Consider the following 16,943-nt stretch of genomic DNA (forward strand, 5'->3'; position numbering starts at 1 on the left):
CCTTCCCAGCCTCGGTTGGTCACCCTCACCTGTGTCTTCCTGCTCTCTGAAGACGACTTCTCTCTGGTAACACCAGAGGGATGGGCCTGGGCAGGAGAGGGCTCTCAGAGGCAGCTGCACAATGACCTTGGTCATCTAAGCATTGCTAAATGACTAAACTGCCATGTCTTGTCCCAGGAACACTGCAGGATAAACTGCTCCCGTCCTGTACTTGTGCATTTTCTGAAAATTTGAGGTTTCCCGGTTGAGGCTCATTTTGGTTGTTTCTGACTTTCATCCTCGTCTGCAAGGTAATTTTGAGACATTTCTCTCGTTCATCTTATTCATTATGTGACTATGCCTTCTATAAAATGTAACAGGCATGTCTCATACGTAGAAGTTGCTAGAAATCTGTTGAAACAGCACGACTGAGGAGAGAGACCTGTGGCACATCCTCGGTTGTCTCCCTCCAGGTGATATGTAAGTCCCTCTTGGGGCCTGGGTGCCCACCCTGCTTCAAATACAACCAGCTTTCTCAGTAACACCATGAAGGGTGGGACTTGGTAAAAAGTATGCTGGAAAGAGTAGGACATGGTTCAGGGTGTGGTGTGGCTCAGGGTTGTCTGACCCGTGCCTCGTGTGGTCAGTTTGGGGGACAGCACCACAGTGGTGCAGCACCTAGGGAGAAGCCAGGACCAGGGAAAGCTGACCGCCAAGAGCGGAGTGCACACGGGCTGAGGGCAGACTAGGGTATGGCAACTAACCACGTGAATATAACAAGTCATATTAGGAAGGACAACTCTCCGCTCGGTGTGGACCCTAGCTTTCAGAGGGTGTGCAAGTGGGAAGGTTGGTGGCACATGCAGGTATATCAGCTGCCTGCTGCCATAGGACCACCATGTATTTATGTGATGATCTATTCACAAAATAATTTGAGAGGGGCGTGTGCTCCCCCTCAGCACCCCACCGCCTTTCCAGCAGAGTGCCATGAGGGTTAGTGACATCCACAGCAAGATTGCTCTAGTGAGCTTGGCAGCCAGAAAAAGCAGGCCTGGTAGGAGACCCTCCAGGACAGCTGCAGCAGCATTAGGACAGAGAGGCAGCCAGGGCAGATTGAGTGGACCATGCAAGACAACGGATTTGCTGGGTGATAGATGACTGTCCTTGGTCTGGTGGTGACCCTGGTCAACTTGCTTTGGACAGCATAGGCAGATCTCGTGATACAAGACACAGACACCTCTGCAGGGGCAACGGTCTATGGCTTGCAAGCTGGAGATGTGATCGGCACACAACACATCATGGATTTCCAGCACGCACGGCTCCTGTGCCCGCAGGACACTGGGCCACCTGGTTCCTTTAGGAGAAACTGTGTCTGAGCGCAGTGTGCTCTGAAATCAGGGCTCCTGGCGCACCTGCAGCTGGATCTGTAATTAAGAGGGCTTGAGTGAAACTCTCCCTGGATCCGAGATGATCAAATGATCAGCTCCGTGACTCAAGGTCACTCTCATTTTCAGTCATGCAACTCTGCAAAAGGCAACCAAATAAGGACAAATACACAGCGGGGCTGGAAATAGTACATCTAATTCTACTGTACATCTGTCTATTTTGGTTTCTTAACTCTATCAACTCAGAATGTGTTTGGGGGACTGCATTTTTCTTCCTAATTGATTGGAATGAAGTAGATTATTCATGACCATTTTGACTCACCCCTGCCCCCTCCCCCAGCAAACAGTTCTCTTTCTTCTCTTAGAATATGAAGAAAAGCTCTAAGCTCCACATAGGGAAGAAAACATTGTTTTTTGCTGGTAGAGAAGGAAAGTTTCTACTCCCTTCATGAAATCTGGATGTTGTTCTTCCTGCCCACCCTTCTGGAAACGGCTGAGTGGAGACATCACTGAATTTTAGATTCAACCAGGAGCTGAAGGAGGGAAGGCATTGCTGTCTGTCTTCTGAGTGGCATGACTAAATTTCTCCAAGCTCGACTGGAATCACGGAGCTTGGGAACTAGGAAGAATCCCACTGACCCACCAGCTCGGTGTTTTCTCAAACTGATTTCTAAGATACACAGGGCCACAAGATGCCCTAAACAAAGGTACTGTGGTCAAATAAGTTCATGGAATTGCTGCTTTATATGCCCCCCTCTTGATGACTTGATGATGCTGAGAAGCCCTGAAGCAAAGTAACCCACTAGATCAGGTTTGCTAGATTTATTTGATCACAGAGTGTGTGTGTGTGTTTTTCCAGGTAACATGTAACAGCTTCTGGAACTGGTGTACCACAAAACAGACTTGAAAGGGTGCTTGTCCATTGAATCCTTTCCTCAATTTAGAGAGGAAGAAAACAAAGCCCGTATTAAGGCCCAGGAGACTAGTTGATTCCTGTTACTGGCAGGACTGGGAACTGGACCTGGTTTCCAATTAGGTCCAGGCTCCTCCTATCGCCTTCAAGTCATGGACCATGGTGGTAGCTCTGAGGTCTCCCCTCAAGCATCCTTTTCATTGTCTGGAATTTGAGGTTGTGTCTATTTATAGTTCACACAGCAATGAATCCATCAAATGCTTGGAATATTTTAAAAAAGGGCATTGGGCCCTGTACAGTTGACCTAAATAAAACACCGCTGTCTGGAGGGCTTGTGATTTACTATACCCTGAAATATCTGAGTTGACTGTAGAATCACAGTCAGATAAAGAGGTTCTTCCTCAATAGGAAGAGCAAAGCAAAGGGGTCAAAACTCTGCAAAGCATTACTAAAATGTAGGTGTACCACCCATCAAGAAGTCACGCAGACAATCTGCTGGTGATGAAGAGAGGGACAATTGGTGAGCCAAAATAATAAAAATGTGTCCAAAGGTCACACACATGTATTTTTCAAATTACATAAATTCAGGGAGTTTGGGCCTGCCAATATTCTTTAGAAGTGACATTTTTTCTGCCTTATTCTCTGAATTCCAATGGCATTTTGAATGTGTACATACTTCAGCAATTCAGTAATTATGCATTTGGTTCTGAGACTTCAGCCCTGAATACTGTGGAATCTTTCTCAAGTTTTTTTGGTGTCTTACTACAGTTGAGGTGCCGGACATACTCTTGACAGTTGAGAGATTTATAATTGTTTTCTAGTGTTTGAACACCAAATTATGCTTCCAAAGCCAATAACCAGCCTAGAAGGTAACTTCATGAAACCCAGAAAGAGGACCCTTCCCCAGGGCAGATGCAGTCTAGAGCCAGAACTTGGTGAACAGAACACAGGCTGGGTTCTGGTCCCCACTGGCCCCCCACGGGGAGACCCTCCTGCAAATGAACAAGCCCCACAGCTACAGGCAAGGGCCCTGTCTCTTCCATCTGTCTCCTGCATCTCCACCCTGTGGTCTGAACTGATCCAAGCAGAACTAGATTTTCCCTAAGTCTGCATATCCTAATGAATTTGGGTGTCTCCAGGCCCTGGGGACTCAACATTAAAGTCCATCTGCCTCGGTCCCAATGTCTAAACTCCTGGATCTGCGATTTCTTTTTTGTTCCCTCACTATTAAAACAGGGTTTTTGTCTTGCAATTACCAGTTGTCATTTCTAGATCTCCAGTTCTGCCCAGGTTGGAACCCTGCTCCTCCCTGTCAAATCTCTTGGTGACAATAGACACCCTGCCTGAATTCTGAACTCCCTCTCCAGCCCCAGATTCCATGACACCTTGTTATCTATTTAGAAATCCTACTTCATCTCACAACTAGACCACATGGACTAAAAACTTCTCTTTCCATGACCCCCTATCATGAGTTCTGCCCTGCTGCCAGACAAGGCTACTTGCTCCTGGGTTATAAACAGCCTGGGCCCCAGTTGCCAAGCCCCCTCCCCACAGCCTGTTCTGAATTGTGGGCCCTGACAGTCCAGGGAAGTACACATGCAGCCCCGTCTCCTGGGCCCTCAATATGCCACGTGCAATGGTAGTTGATATTCAGAGGAGCGACTTCAGGCACTGCAGAGTTGATAAGCCAGAAATGAATCATGCTTTAGCTATGAAGGTGGAAAACAGAAGGCATACAGTTAGAATGAATATCAACCACAGATGTTGAAACAAAAAGATGTTCTAATGAAAGCCCCACTTATTCAGAGAATTGAGGGTCAAGGAACTAGGAAGTCCAATGAGCAAAGACTTGACTTCACCTGAGTATATCCAGCACCCAAGTCCACAACAGGTACTCAGTGGGAACATGCCACGTGAAGGGAAGAAAAGTCAACCAGCAGTTCTTGGTCAAGAAAGGTTTTGCTGGTCTATGTAGTCCCTCATTCATCATGTGTGATAGAAGCTATTTTAAATCATCTTATAGTTTATAATCTTTAATACACTAGACTAGGAGAGGATAATTAATGAAAACCCAATAAGCATTTGATTTGCTAGGTTAACAGACTCTAATAGTGAATGTTCATGTAACATGCATGCTTGTATACCATAATGTGTAGGCGGAAACACAGTTCACTTTCAGGAATGTTAAAGGATCTTTCTATGACTGAAATGCACACAGAAGTACAGATAGTAGCACTGAACATCTCTTGGATTCCTAACAGTTCACAAGATGCTTGAACACACGTATTCATATTGGATCCTCACAAGAGAGAGGAGACGTTAAAGAAAATTACATGCATCACTTGTTTCTAAGAAAATATCTAGTGGCTTATGAAATATAACAGCTTTCAAAGAGATGTCTGCATGATCATTAACAGTAACAATTCAACAGTTTCAAGCATAGAAAGACCTAGGAAAGAGACACTCTATAATAAAGAAAAATTGAAAGGAAGAGTCCATAGCGGCAACTTTTATTTACTGTGATAAAAAGGGATGTCTTATTCAACCTGGGACTGTTACAGAATAGGATTCTTAAAGATAAGTAATGAGATACCGGAAGTGAGTCATAAGACGCCTGCTTTGGAAGCCTAGCTTCGGCTCACCAGAGGAAGCAGAGGAACCATTCTCAAGCTTCCCATTCATATTGCACGGTATTGATTGCAGCAGTGCACTCCAAAGTAGCTATGGCTCTGGGGACTCAATTCAGATACTGGGAAGAATCCAAAAGGCCCACAGGTACAAACTGCAGAAGGCAGATAGCGCATAGGCGCTCCGGACAGCCCAGACATTCTCCTTATGATATAAAGCATCTTGCTCAGTTCCTCATCTTTTAAGAATCTTGTCGCTGGGTATTCTGCTGGAGAGATTGATGAGTTACCCTGGAAACCTTACATAATATTTCTATTTCAACCAGAAAGTCTGTCTTTTAAATAAAGCGATATATTTTTTGGAAGTATTTTATTGTTTTCCTTATTTTTTTTTCCTTCTCACAAAAGTAATAGGTGACTCATGTGAAGATGCTTTTCAACATTACAGAAATATGTGAAAATGTTGCTTTGGTAACATTTCACTTATTAAGGCAGAAAGTAGAAGGAATACAGATAGAAAATTCACCTCCCCCTTCCTCCAGGTCACCTGAGTGAGCATGAAATCCAGCAGATTTTTTTTTCTATGCAGGCACTTAATTTGACAATAACTTTTAAAGATCTCTACACTACGTTTTGAAAACTGTCATATCAAGCAGCAGTGAGAATGACTTGACCAATATTTGACCCTTACTGGATTTTAAAAATAATTCAGCCTCATACTTTAAACACGGAGTAAGTGAAGCTCCAAAGAAATGTTTTAAAAATTGATGGGAAAAAAGTCCATCCATGTGTGAAACCAGATAGAGCTAAGGCTACCAGAATTCTGGGAACCATGATGCTAATAGATTTCTAGCTGTCAAAATCTGAAATAAAAATGTGGGCCAAAAAATTTGAAATAAGAATGTGGTCAGATGCATGACTGGTATGGACTTTTCGGCTGACTCAAAACAAACACCAAAATAGCAACAGTGTCTATCTCTGATAAACTTGCCTTCCCAGCAGCCTCCTCTCTGCAGCAAGACATTTCTATTACATTTTCCTAAAAGGGAATCAAGCTTGCTTTGAAGTGACAGTCCTGCTTGCACTGCATGCAGCACCAAAGCTCTGTAACTTTCTAATCTCTGGTTTCCACACTTGAAAATGCTCTTTCTTGCTATTTTAGAACTAAAGTCTCTGTCTTGAAAAGACTGTGCTCTGAATGTTTGCAAGTCACCTGTTTAGAGCTTGCATTATGCATTCCCACAGAAACAAGTCTAAGTGGGATTTTGAAATTCCTGAAGCAAACCAGTTAATCTGTTTGCACTTGAAGTACCTAATTGTGTGCACTGTGGAAATGTGAGACCTTGGGTAACAAGCTCTTCTAAAAAATGTTTTCTTTCAGAGTTCTAACTCGGGATGCCTGGAATGTGGTCCTGATCTCAGGTCCTGTCTTTGTGGTTCACAGGCTTCTGAGACTCTGGAAACACCATCGCCCAGGACACGGCACAGGAAAACCACAAGACAAGCACCTGGCTGGTGAGGAATGGTGGCTGCAATCCCCCCTCTGCAAATGCACCCTCTCCAGAAAGCATTTGGCCCCTCCTGTGATTGGCATCCAACAAGGATCCTCAAAATGCAAATGACTTACCTAAGGCTCAAGAGGAGCCACTGGTTGGTTTTACTTTTTCAGTCCTATGTGTATTGGGAAATGAGCTTCCAAGTAGAAAAGAGGGCACTGTCCTTCACATCTGGGAGTTAGTATGAAAACGCATCCTCCACTATGAAAGCAGATGGGTGCCACAGGGTTGGTAGTTGCTCTCAAAATGCAGACAGGCTCTGGATTACAGAGCTCTGCAACTTCTCTAGATTGGAAGGTTCATTATCTCCCTTAGGTTTCACAGAGTAAGTAGCAGTATAATACTGAAAACAAAAAGGATCTGTGCTTTTTGTGGGGAGACAGTAAAGGAACCTGCACTTCTAGACAAGTTGAGTTTTCAAGCCCCACGGAATCGAAAACTCTGGAACTAGGGTCAGCAATCTGTGTCTCACATGCCTCTCCAGGTGATTCCAGTAATCAAGCTCAGGTGTGAGGACTACTGGCACAGTGGAAAAGGCAGGGTCTGCTTTTAAATCCTGGCCTTGCCCCTTAACAGCAAGCTGCATGAGCTTCAGCAAGTTGGTCTTTCCAAGTTTAAGTAGAAGATTAAATGAGACAATGTATTTGAAGCACTTGATGCAATGACAGACTGTGTTGATCGACTTTCTATCACTACAACAAAATACCTGAGATAATGAACTATAAAGAGAAAAAGGCTTACTTTGGTTCACAGTTTTGGAGCTTCCAGTCCATGATGGGTTGGCTCTGTTGCTTTTAGGCCTGTAGTGAGGCAGCGCATCATGGTGGGAACACACAGTGGAGAAAAACCACTTAGATTGAAGGGATCAAAGAGAGATAAAGGACCCTTTCAGACCCTAACATTGTACTTCCAGGGAACCCAAAGGTAAAATACATTCTGTGTGATCTCTTCCACACAGAAATAGAGCAGTATTTCTCAATCCTGGCTAATCACTAGAGCCCTCATGCAGCTTTTAATCTTTACCCTGCCCTGGACTTTCAGAGCCATAATCTCCAGTGGTAGAAGCTGGGTATCTGTAATTGTTAAAATCTTCATAGGCTATTCTGAGAGAAAGCCACTGGAATCAAAGGTGGCAAGGTTAGAGCTAAAATTTACTGAGTATTTGTGCCAGGCACTATGCTGACTTCTTTATGTACATCTAATTCTCACTGTGACTCTTCCATGTAGGCACTGTTTATTTAACAAATGAGGAAACTGAGGTAGAGAGAGCCTAAATAATCCGAATTTCACACAACTGAGAAGTGGTTTACGACCTGAACCAGGTTTGAGCTAGTAGATGCATTTAACTAGTAAAATAATCATACTCATAATCATAATGCATTCATGTGCTCGTTCATCGGACATACATTTACTGTGCATGACCAAGTAATAAACTGGGAGCCAGAGAATGTAAAAATGAATATAGACCCCCATCCCCATCCTCAAGAAACCCACGCTCTAGCGTGATCAGGAAAAAACAATAACAAAAACGGCAGACGGGCTGCTTCTTTCTGAAAGATGATGTCATGTGTCTGAGTGGCTGAAAAGGTTTTCCACTGACCGCTAGACTTGTCCCCTCAAGAGCCAGCTACCAATCCGTACTCGTTTGGCTACCCGCCTCCTAGACTGTGAGGACCAGGCCTGCTGGCCAGCTGTCCACGCTCCGCAGCAGCGCTGGGCAGCCCTGGAGCCCACGCTGGCTGACCCAGCGTGGGCCTCAGCGGTCCTCGCCGGGTTGCAGCGCTTACGCAGTCATCTTGCCAGGCATCCTCGCTCCGCCGTAGGCCGACCAATCAAATCGGAGGGAAGGAGGAGCGTCTCGCGGAGCGAGTAGGCCGGCCCTCTTCCAGGAGTAAAGCCTGTCACTTACATCAAAGGGACGAGTTCAGGAAATTTCTCAGAAAAGTACAGAGAAAAGACTGAAGCCTGCTCTTTAGAATTGCGGAATGTTAGCGCGGGTCCAATCGCTGGACACCGTGTCAGACTGATCAGAACACTGAGCTCCAGGGTCTCAGCGCCGTCTGGACTCCTGGCTTAACTGCGACCTCACTGCCTCCTAGGGTTAGGGTTGAGCATTCTTTCAAATAGACAAAATAATCACTAAAGTCCAGCGATCATCACCTTAGGGAAGGCAAATGATCCTCCCAGGGGACCGCCTTGGATGACACCTCCCCTGGCGTGGGGCAGGGGACCCTGCTGGAGGCGGTCCCATCCTTCTCGCTCCGCCCGGGAGAAGAGAGGGTTTGGGGACAGCGGCCGTACTCCGGACTCCTCTTCAGGTTGCACAGTGGAGGCAGCAGCGGAACCTTTCTCCTCCGCCCCCGTCTGGATTCCACCCGGGCCCAATTGGGACCGGACGCGGTGGGGGAGACTTAAACATGGAGGCCGCGGGCTCTAGGCCTGGTGAGCCTTCCTCTGGCCTGGAGGCTCCGGGGCCCACGGACGACCGGCTTTTCCTGGTTAAAGGTGTGACGCGGTGAGGTGCGGTGTCTGGGCGAGATCACCCGGGGCCCTGGCCTCGCCTCATGGGACGTTCCCGTACGCATCCCACTGCGCCCACGTCTCGGCCTGGCCGCTGGGTTTAGCCCGCGTGGCCGGAAACGCAGGCCGGCCGAGGCGCCCCCGGCAGGGAGGCAGGTCCCGCGATCTCTCCTCCGGTGCGTGCGGTATTCGCCCATCCCCTCGGCAGTTTTTCTCATGCTCTTTTGCCCGGGAGAAACTTCACGCCCGGGGAGAGGGGAAGGGAACTGCGCCCGCTCCCTGCACCTGGGAACCACCCCTCAGAATGACCCTGAGAACCAGAGGTCGTGAGGTCAGGCACATTTCACAGGAGGCTGTTTACGTTTGGCAACAGCTGCTTAGCCATAATTTCTCGAATTTAGAAGTAATTTTGAATGTAACTTTATCTGAAACTTGTTTGTAGACATCTTTTGAACTTAAGTGTGTGTGTGTGTGTTTGTTTTTTAACTTAAATCTCCCCTCCCCCAAACTCTTGGCAGGTGGAATTTTCCTTGGTTCTGTTGCTGCAGCAGGAATGTTGGCTGGCTTTGTTACAACACTATCATTGGCTAAAAAGAAAAGCCCTGAGTGGTTCAATAAGGTTTGTGACACTGAAATCCATTCATAGCATTGCTATTGTTTATAATAAATGGCAGCTGTTTACATAGAAAAAGTAAAGAAATTGTTGATGTTCTTTCTCATTGCTTAAGAAGTAAACCTGTATATACCACATGGATTAAAGAAGTGTACAAATTAATTGATGGTTTTTATTTTCATTTAAAAAGAAGTACTTGATTCATGGTTTCTTAAATTTTAGTAGAGCAAGACTTTGAAAGCTTAGCTGATACATTTCCTATTCACAACATGACTTTAAATTTAGGTAAATCACTATTAGTATAAGAGGTCCCAATATTTTATGTACTGTTCAGAAAGAAAAAATATGGCAGTTAAACTCTCGATACTTATTGCCGTGGGTGTCTCTGTTTCAGAGATGTGATGGTGAAATAAAGTACACTGCTATGGCCCCTGTCCCTAGAAAATTACCTGGCACATAGTAGATGCTCAGAAACTAGTTGAATAACTGTAACATACTTAAAGCAAAATATCCTTATCTTATGAATAAGATTGACACAGTTGCTCTTTGGTGTTGTATACCTCATTTTCTTGACTGATGAGAAATTTTCTTCCAGCTTTCTAGTAGGTTCTTGTCTTTGTATTGTTCTGTCTCTATCTGCCTACCCCTTTGGCTTATTCATTACTTCATTGCTTTAACAAATGTTTACTTGGGATCTTTTATATGTGAGACACTGTACTAGCTAGGTGCAAGTGAACAACAACAAATGAGGAACACATCTGCCCCTCAGGAGCCTTAGTGTCTGTGGGAGACAGATTAAATATTCACACAAGATTGTGCTGTGAAGGAAGAGTGTTGCATGAAGAATCTTAAACCATTTGAATTTGCTTCTTCTTACCTTGGCTGTTCATACTTAAGCCTTCTGGATACTGTAATGACAAGAGACACATTTAAAGTGCATTTAAATTCCCCTGAGGGCTTAAATGGAACTACTCAGTTTATCCCTGTGAACCTTGTGGGTCATTTTCTTCCTATGTTACTAAATATTTTTAGAGCAGAAATATGTCTTGCAGAAATCAGTAAAACTTAATTGATAGAGGTGTTTTAATAGTAGAATTTTGGTTAATTTGTAAGCTGAAGGTTTTATGTTAACCCTTAGCTCATAGATACTTTTAAGAATCTGAGGAAAGCTAGAGACTCTCTCATATACACATATTTACAACTTTTCATTCTGTTTTGTTCTGGGATTTGAGAATCAAACATGCCCTTCATGTCTAAGATTGTAGTTTTCAAACTGGCCCACAGAACACTGGTGATTGAAACCCTTTTGTGGGTCTGTAAGGTCAGAACTGTCTTCATGATAATTCAAACATATTTGCACTACGGGTACATAAGCAATGGACAATGGAACTGCTGTGCCTTGGCATAGTCATAGTAGTGACATAAAACCACCTGAAGTAGTCACTGTGTTTTTCATTTCAGTGCATCTGCAATTTAAAACAAACAAACAAACAAAAACAAGCAAACATTTCATAAGAATGTTATTGTACAGGCAGTATAAATTTTAGTTTTATTAAATTATGACATTTGAATTGTGAGGAGAAATGGGAAATACTCATAAAATTCTTCTTTACATTGAAGCAAGATGTTTTTCTTTAGGAAAAGCAGTTGTGATTGAGTTGCCCCTGAAATGGCCCTTTTCCCATGAAATATTTTTATGTGAAAGCACAACTGACAAGCTGTTATTTAGAAATAAGTATTTGGAAGACATTTTCCTAAGAACAACAACAAAAAAAAAATCCTGTATTGCCACTGTTAAAGTCTGTGTCACCACTGTTAAAATTCAAACTTTCAAATGAAAATTAGATTTTAGAAAACTTTTATCTGCCATCATGGGCTTAATCCTTGCTTGGTGCTTAACAACTTTGCTGCTGAGATTTTTATGGTGATAGTAAGGATGTTTTTTAAAAATACGTTGTTTAATAAATCATATCAGTAATCAAAAGATCTATATAATTTGGTAAATCAGTATCTTCTGAGTAATCATGATACATGGAATAAAAGGTCCAAAGTACAAAATAGACTAATAGATTTTAATGTAATGAATTACAAAGAAATTCATTGACATGACTTCATATCCCATATTGTAACTAACCTTGAAGGAGTTTTGTTATAAAGAAGGAAAGTTTTTAAATTACTTCTCTCTTTTCCAACCACATATTTTTTAGGTCAGATTTTATTCATATAGTTTAACCAAACATTTTTTTTTGCAGCAGCAGCAGCAGATTTAATACAGCAGCAGACACAAAGATCCAGCTATCTTTTTTATTAGGTTGGTCATCTAAAAATAGGCAAAAATGTAAAATATTGCTTCTCTTTGTACTAATTTTAAAAAAGTTATTTTTTATAAAAATATTTATATTAATCTATAATGGATTTGCTGTTTTTTAAATGAATAAATAAAAATTGAGAGCATCTTGGTTTTAATTTCTAATATATTAAATATTGATAACCCACATAACTGAAAATCTTTGGGGTCCAAGTATAAAATGATCCTGAGACCCAGAAAGTTTGAGAACCACCATTCTGGAATGTTAAATATATATAAGTTCTGCTTCCCTCTGGAAAACAGTGGAATCAAAACATTACCACTTATTTAGGTTCTGAGAGTTGAAATGGGTTGTGGAAGAACTCAAGTTCTGGAGCACACATTTAGTCAGTCTATACTGGGCAAGCACCAATTTAAGAGTATCACTTAGGCAGTGAACTTTAAGGTCACCCACACCTGGAGGTCTTCTATCATTATTATTTTTCCAAACATCCAAATGCTTACCATTGCCAACAGTGCTAGCTATTATTCTTAGGGCTTTACTCCCTTAACCTCCACACAGCCCTATGAGGCTGTGACTATGTGTTGTTCCCACTAAAGAGCAGGAATTAAGCAACTTGCCAGACATGGTTCTTCCATCTTCAGTTATTTCTGGGGAATAATAAATCATACCAGTTAGTGATATTGTTATTCACATGAACTCCTGTCCACTAACCTGGGAATGTAGGTATTAATTATAACACAGGTTCAAATCAAAACCCAAAAGGACTTCTTAATGACCAACTTTTTAGTTGGGGGCTACCTATGCTGCTTCTATTTCAGGAAGATAATCATGCCCTTAGTGACTTATTTTCCTTCTTAGCTGTGTCTCTGCTAGAAAGCTGGCTAAGTGAGCACATTTTTTTTTTTCTTGTAATTTTCTTGAATAAACAGGAAAATGCCAGCTAAGGTGACCAAATAGTCCACTCTTGAGCCTCTTTGATCTATTTAAATAGACCAAGCTTTTTTTCTTAAACTGGTTCTTTTCACGCATTTGTTTCATAAGAAGATTGTGAGATTAAATGAGGTTATGTGAGTGAAATTTTATGTGTACATTTCTGTTTGATTGGAACAGCTGAAGAAAATACAGAGTTAATATATACATACACAAAGTTTGCTTAGTAATTCAGTGCCTTTGCTTATCTTAATTTTATGGCATGGCAAAACTTCATCACATTACTGAGTTATTTCAAGATCCATTTATGTAATAGGTAGATTAAAAGGGCAGGATATTCATATTTCTGATATAACTAACTTTTGAGAAATTATAAAAGTATATCTTTTTTAAACAGTATATTGCATATATTATAAAAAGTTATTCTGTGATGTAAACACATCAAAATATGGTATTAGATAAGAAGGCTTTATAGGGAAAAGTAAACTAGATTGAACATTCTTTTTAAAAAATCCATTTGATTTACATAAAATCAATCCCAGAATTATACTGAAAAAACACTAAAATATACTTATTCATTGGTATGTAGTTCACATTCTGATGATTTGTTCTTGTTAGTTCCTATATATATGAATAATAGATTATTCTCAAAGGATACTGGTAAATGTTTGAACATAAGGAGTACACATGTGTTCAGGCATAGAGGTATTATAAATATTGAGTTTTCACTTAGAAAATAAATTTTGGAACTGGGGTTGTGGCTCCATGGTAGCACGCTTGCCTAGCATGCACAGGCCCTGGGCTCAGTCCTCAGCACCACATAAAAATAAAATTAAAGGTATTGTGTCTACCTACAACCAAAAAACATATAATTTTTTTTTTGCTTCTTTCTCTTGGGGATACTACTTAGTGTCTTACTGTAACTGCAGTATGATTTGTTAAATTTAGCTTCCACATACAAAAGCCTTTGTTTTAATTTTAATTAAAAAAAAAAAAATGAAGCCAGGGGCAGTGGCCCATACCTGTAATCCCAACAGCTTGGGAAGCTGAGACAGGAGGATCTCAAGTTCGAGGTCAGCCTTAGCGACCTAGTGAGGCCCTAAGCAACTTAGCAAGACCCTGTCTTAAAAAAAAAAGTGAGAAAATGCTTTCAAAGTAACATTACTTTCTGGCAAGTTAATCTTTTCCTGTTGCAAGTCAGTCAACATTCATTTTGAAAAATCTGAACAGAGTGTATGAATGTCCCTTTGGCATTTTCCCCCAGAGGAAGAATCTTGGGTTTACACTTTTAACAGTCAAGGACAGATCAATTTTTAAAAAAATTTTTTTAGTTGGCAATGGATCTTTATTTTATTTATTTATATGCGGTGCTGAGAATCAAAGCTAGTGCCTTGCACATGCTAGGCAAGCACTCTATCACTGAGCCACAACCCCAGCCCTAGATCAATTTTAACATCAAGTTGCCACTAAAATTCATTTTTGGAAGCATAATTTTATGTAGTATAACTAATAATAACTAATTTTTATTTCATCTCATAGTTTGAGACTGATATTACACAAACATGACCTGCTGTTTTTAAAAGTCTGAGGCAAAATTAAGATATTTATTGTGAATATTGCTATTATCATTAGAGGTTATTTTCATACAAGGTTCCTTTTTTACTTAATTTAGTAAAACAAATGTGGGTGTATGTAGATTTTAAAATATATATATACATACATGTATACATATATGTATATATATACACACATTCATGTATATTATGTATTATATATATATATATGTATTATATATATAACAATTTCTGCCCTTCCCAGGCGAATAAAGTTTTTAATATTTGTTTCTAAAATAAAATTTAGGCCAAAGCACTTAAACTGATCCTGGTTAAATAACATTTGGTTGTTTCTGGGCAAAAATCAGGCCAATTAAAAACCAGTGCATTTTGTGAGATCTGTGGTGTCTAGGGAACCACACTGAAATTATAGCAACAGGTATAAGGAATGGGATGAGAGTGTGTTTGTATTATGGAAAATGGTTAAAGAAGGATCTCTTGGTGATCTGGTTAGGTCTAAGGTATATCTACAAAAAGTGTCAGTCAGTAAACACTGAGTACCTACTAGATATAGTCATGATGCACTGTATGCAGGGACACAGATAAACAAAGTGTAGGCTTTAAGTGTGGTAGGAGCAGTGTTCACAGTCTCCAGCCAAGCATGCATAAGAAAAAGCAGCACTAAGAAATAGGTTGAGCAATATAAAGAAAATTCTTCTGAAAAGGAAGATAACTCAAATAAATGGAGATTTCTTTCCAGATGGAAGACAGGATGTTACAAATTTGGTCTTATCAGATTAGGTAATTATTTTAATGTTATTCTAATGAAAATGCCAATGTTTGGGGAATAGAGAAATCTCAGCAGAATGTTCTAAGTTTTTTCTGGAAGAATTAACAGGCACAGTGTCTTCCATACTGAAATATCTGTCAATCAGAGAAGTCATGAGCTTATTAATTAGTGAAACTGCTATTTGACCTTGGGTTGGTCTGGCCTCCCAGTGTCATGGTGCTTACACAGAGAGTACTAAAATTCATTCCAAATGCTCCCAGCTGGCTTCTCCTTTCTGAATTGATCATTTTACCCAACCCTTTCTGTCTTCATTTCAGGGAAGCATGGCTACAGCTGCCTTACCAGAAAGTGGATCTTCCCTTGCCTTGAGAGCTCTTGGCTGGGGCTCACTTTATGCCTGGTGTGGGGTTGGTGTGATCAGCTTCGCAGTCTGGAAAGCTTTAGGAGTTCACAGTGTAAGTAACTACAATCTTGTGATTGACTTCTGGCTGTTTTTTCTACCTTCTGCTGTCTAAATTTTCCTGGTCTTCAAATTTTCATGGAGTGTGGTCTCTGGTTTGGGAAGTAATGGCAAAGAATGTGATGAAATTCTGCCAATATCTAGGCAACTTTTCATTACTAGTAATGAATTTAAGTTTTTCAACTATAATTAAGTAATGACTAATTCATAGCTAATGTTCATTCTATATAAATTAATGTTAGCTTCTTGTTTAATGAAATTATTAATTCGAACAACTTTCTATCTATTTGACATCTGTATGTATAAACATTTTTGTAAAATAAAACATTTTAAAAATGGGTTATTTAAATGATTGTGTTGTTTACACATTATTGGGGGAAAAAAATCCCAAGATCCTAAATATGTGTGTGTTTGTGTATATATGTCTGTGTTTATAAAATTTACACCCTAAGGTAAAAAGCTGTCCATTAAAAAAGAGTGGTTTCTTTCTTTTCTGTCAATAAGAAGGTCCACAGAACTTCCTAAACAACTGGTGAGAAGTTCTGTCAACTAGGCTCTTAATGACAGATGAGCATTGATGGTAATTTAGAATAGGTGGCAATAATGGAGTTGAAGAAGAGAAGTTGTGGATATATTTCAGAGGTGGAGTTAGCAAGGTCTTGTTGTAGGTTGTATGTGAGGTGTGAGAGAAAAAGTGAAATGAGGGAATGTCTCCAAGATTTTGACCTGAGCATCTGGAAAATAGACGGGGACTAGTGTCAGGGGATAATATAAGGGGCTCAGTCTGGGACTTGTGAGTTTGAGATATCTGTTAGATAGCCACATGAAGAGTCAAGAAGGCAGTTAGATATAGACGTTTGGAATTCAGGGGGAGGTTCAATATAGAGATGTAAATTTGAGACTCAGCAGTAGATGGATAGTGTTTAAAGTCGTTAGACCAGATGAGTTCATGAAGGCAGGCGGCTGGTGGAAGGAAAAGAGGTCTGAGGAGGGAGCTCTTGTACATTCCTAAGGTTGAAAGATTGGGGAGTGAGGAGAAAGTAGCAAAGGGATTTCTTGGCCAAAGAGGTCAGGTGAGCCAGAATGGTGACTGGCATGCCAGGAGAAGAAAACATTTTAAGAAGAGCCATTAGGGGCTGGGGTTGTGGCTCAGTGGTAATACATTCGCCTGGCACGTGTGAGGCATTGGGTTTGATCCTGGGCACCACATAAAAATAAGTAAAGAAATAGAAAAAGCACTGTGCCCATCTACAACTAAAAATTACTAAAAAAACAAGAAGGGAAGAAGAAGAAGAGGCCATTAAC

The 16,943-nt window shown here is 41.1% G+C and overlaps 1 protein-coding gene across 1 annotated transcript in view; it reads left to right on the forward strand.

Annotated features, from left to right (window-relative positions):
• Nucleotides 1-8,637: 8,637 nt before the first annotated feature.
• Nucleotides 8,638-16,943, forward strand: part of Tmem242 (transmembrane protein 242) — a 28,434-nt gene continuing 20,128 nt past the window's right edge. Inside the window, exons 1-3 of the mRNA XM_047559413.1 lie at nt 8,638-8,965; nt 9,499-9,599; nt 15,496-15,633. Of these exons, the coding sequence (XP_047415369.1) occupies nt 8,878-8,965; nt 9,499-9,599; nt 15,496-15,633 (327 nt within the window). The 5' untranslated portion in view covers nt 8,638-8,877. The remainder of the gene's footprint in view (nt 8,966-9,498; nt 9,600-15,495; nt 15,634-16,943) is intronic.

Source organism: Sciurus carolinensis, chromosome 7 (assembly GCF_902686445.1).
Source record: "Sciurus carolinensis chromosome 7, mSciCar1.2, whole genome shotgun sequence".
Taxonomy (NCBI): Eukaryota; Metazoa; Chordata; class Mammalia; order Rodentia; family Sciuridae; genus Sciurus; species Sciurus carolinensis.